This window comes from Branchiostoma floridae, chromosome 4, assembly GCF_000003815.2.
Source record: "Branchiostoma floridae strain S238N-H82 chromosome 4, Bfl_VNyyK, whole genome shotgun sequence".
NCBI classification, from domain to species: Eukaryota; Metazoa; Chordata; class Leptocardii; order Amphioxiformes; family Branchiostomatidae; genus Branchiostoma; species Branchiostoma floridae.
Window position 1 is genome coordinate 12,795,745 of NC_049982.1, and position 3,359 is coordinate 12,799,103.

At 35.6% G+C, this 3,359-nt stretch overlaps 1 protein-coding gene across 1 annotated transcript in view; it reads left to right on the forward strand.

The window, feature by feature from the left end:
- The window catches only part of LOC118413581 (L-seryl-tRNA(Sec) kinase-like), a 10,112-nt gene extending 7,439 nt beyond the window's left edge, over positions 1 to 2,673 (forward strand). Inside the window, exon 5 of the mRNA XM_035817108.1 lies at positions 2,650 to 2,673. Coding sequence (XP_035673001.1) covers positions 2,650 to 2,673 — 24 coding nt within the window. The remainder of the gene's footprint in view (positions 1 to 2,649) is intronic.
- The last annotated feature ends 686 nt before the right edge of the window (positions 2,674 to 3,359 follow it).

A 3,359-nucleotide genomic window follows, 5' to 3' on the forward strand; every position in this document is an offset into this window, starting at 1 on the left:
ATTAGACATATACCACAGTAAGCACAATTCAATATAATTGTTATATGTTTCACAATACATTCTCTCATACATAATAATATTGTAATACATGCAGCACATATGGATAGTTGCTGTCTGAAGCATTCTGTGGTTGACTGTGCAAACTCAGATACTGCCCCATGCTCTGTGGTTTGATGTGAAAGTGAGATAGAAAAATCTGCATTTGCTTACTCTAACTTTTCAGTCTTCATTGCACTAGATTTATCGTAGAGCTATGTACTGCATGTTCTCATTGAAATGTTCCAAATAGCAAATTTAAGTTTGAAAAATGAATCAGCTTATTTTTCAAACCTACCTGATTGTTTGGGAAATTGCCGATAGTCAAAAAATGAAAACTTTTGTGACCAGTAGCATTTGTTAGAACAGTACACTCAGGTTATCTTTTTCTTTCAAACTGATGTATAGTTTTGGCTACATCATTAGGTATAAGAGGACGTACCTAGGAACATGCATTCAACAAGCCTAGGGCAGCTTTTTTACACCAGGTTGAATAGGTAACAGAAAGCTGGGAACAATGGTAATGATTGTTGCGGTCATCCTTTCTTGTTTCCTAATTAGAAAGCCAGAACAACTGTAAAACATCACAAATGGGTCTTTTCTAATCTTATACATGGCTGATATATATATATATCAAAACATCACAGCCGTCTTACTCTTGGTAATGTTTGTTACCGAATTTGACGACAAGTGTATACCACCTTGCACAGCCTCCAAGATCAGTGAATGGAGTGATCTGGGGTGACCTGTAAGATAGCCTAGGTAGCTGGCTTCACCTGCCAAACAATCTTTATGGAAACTGAAATGTTAAATGTTAAATTCTTGGCTATTATTTTAATTCTTCCTCTCTTCTCAGGTGATAGCCATTTTTTACTGGGTGGAATCCCATCTGTGGCTATTATTTCATCCAAGACATCAACCAATAAGAATGTTGTGCATCTTTTGTAGAACATTACAGGTGTTCTGGTGCTGCCTGTAATTGGCTCTATTTAAAGTAATAAAAGCTGACGACAGCATTTGGCACTTTTCAATGAGAACGAGCCCCAAGTCTGTATCTTAAATGTCTATTGTACATAATTGTGTGTACTATGCAGATAGCTTAATGAATGTGCAAGCCTTTGACAATTATGCTAACAAAATGAAGGTAAAAAAAAAGCTCTCATTGAATATGTAATGTGGCTTAGCCACATATGATGTCATGAATAATGATACATGTACATGTAAACTCCTGGCAATTGTAGCAGAGAATGACTACTTACAAAGATATTCTATCATACATATGGTCAGTATATTTACCTTATTATTAGGCATAATATTGTTAGACATAATTTCTAAATTGAGAGATTCTTTGATTCTAAACCATAGCAAGATATGTCATTCCAATTTGCTTGTTTCTGATCACCTCACCAGTACCAAAGCCTCATCGGACGTAGGGGCAGCAATAGTCGCCGTGTTTGTATTGATATGTTTTTGATCAGGCCAACATAAAAAAAAGCAATTTTAAATAAGGTTATACAGATACAGTAGATTGGCATTACCCACATCTTGCAACAGTGAACATTTAGAAGAGTATTGAAACTTGGTGCCATTTGTTTTCTCAACATTTAACCTCATACTAATCAAAACATGTAACCTTGTCAAAGAAAAGGTGATGCAAGTTTGTATGACTGTTCAGACTTGACTTTTTTAGCCTGATAACCAAACGTTAGCAACCAGCAGATATTAAAGTTTCATTGGTGTTTCGTTAAGAGTAGTTGATGCTTGATTTTTGTATGTTTATTGCCATATGTACGTTATATTCAGGTGTCTTCCTTCATAACATAATATGCACATACCAGTTGTTGTTATGTGTGCTGTCATGTGTGGCAAGTATAATTTGTAGCTATTCATGCAGATCTGGTGTCACTGCCTACTCAAGAGATGTTATCATAACCTAGAGATTCACAGTATGTATTAGATGTAGTAGTTGTACATTGTACATGTAGGAGTGCTGTCCATATACATTTAACAGATGATAATGTAACTATGTATTTGCTTTATGGGGTATTTATTGAATAGGTTAATGGTAGCACTAGCTAGCAGCTTTTTAGCTAGTGATGAAATTGTTACAAACTTAATTAGAAAATCCATATCATCTGCTTTTCAACTTTTTTTGTCAACAGCTTTATGAAGTCTTTACCATAAATTGTGTATGTGAGGATAAACATACTTGTGAAGCATTCCCTCAGCTCACAAGCCACCCTCCAAAAAAGACAGCCTGCAGGTCGATTTGAGCTTCTCATGGATTAAAAGAATGTACAGACAACTCCAGCAAATGCAGAAAGCCAGATAATAGTCCCTTAGGGTTATTCTGTTTATAATAAGGCAAGTCCAGGCTTTTAAATTGACCTGTGCAGTTTGTAAAACATTTCCTGACATTGTCCCAACAGACATGGCCCCAAGGACATGATGATAACTGAATAGTAAATCTTGACAAGGTAAGCAAGCATATGCAACCAATTTTGCAAGTATGGCTTGTAAAAGGGCAATAAGCATTTATTCCAGGCAAGCAAATAGTGAATATTTATACCTTTAAGTCTTACAACATGTTGCAATTTTGTTGTCTTTCTTCAGAGTAATAAAACGGCGTACTACTAGATTACTTTCACGTGTGCTGAATTCAAAACCTGGTGCCTGTTTCCAAAACTAGTTTCATGCCAGGATTAGAGAGATGTTGAAGGTGTAGTTATTCCAAATGTCCAGCAGTATGATGTGTTGGCATGATGCCAATCTAAGACCTACTATTATACTACACACAATTTAAGTTGCAGTTAGCATTAATGTAATCATGAGAAAGTGGCTCCACATTCAACACATCTGCCAATTTTTATAGTTCTTTCATTGTGGGACACTTTTCCCAAGATTACAGTAAAATGTACAGTAACTGATGTAACTCACTCAATTCTCAGTGTTGCATGAAGGAAGTGTGTAAGTGAAGTATTAGAGAATTGTCAAATCATGAAATGGAAAGTACTTTGAAATGCATGCAATTTAAGCTAGACACAATGTATGGTGGGTTTCTACTGGAATTATGGTGAGAACAGCAATTATCTCCCTTAAGCTTCCCTTTCAAGGCTTTGGATGTGAAATTATGGTAATGGAAGGGTTACTGCCAACTTTAATTGAGTGGATTTCTGAATTTATAAACTGTAACATAAGGCATTTTTTCCAGTGAACTTTACTGTCATAAAAAAATAAAAATCTTCTAAATGAGAACAGTGCCACAAAGAATCTGTTGCAACTTTGCCAGGTTTAAAATATGCCCCATACCTCAAGTAACACTT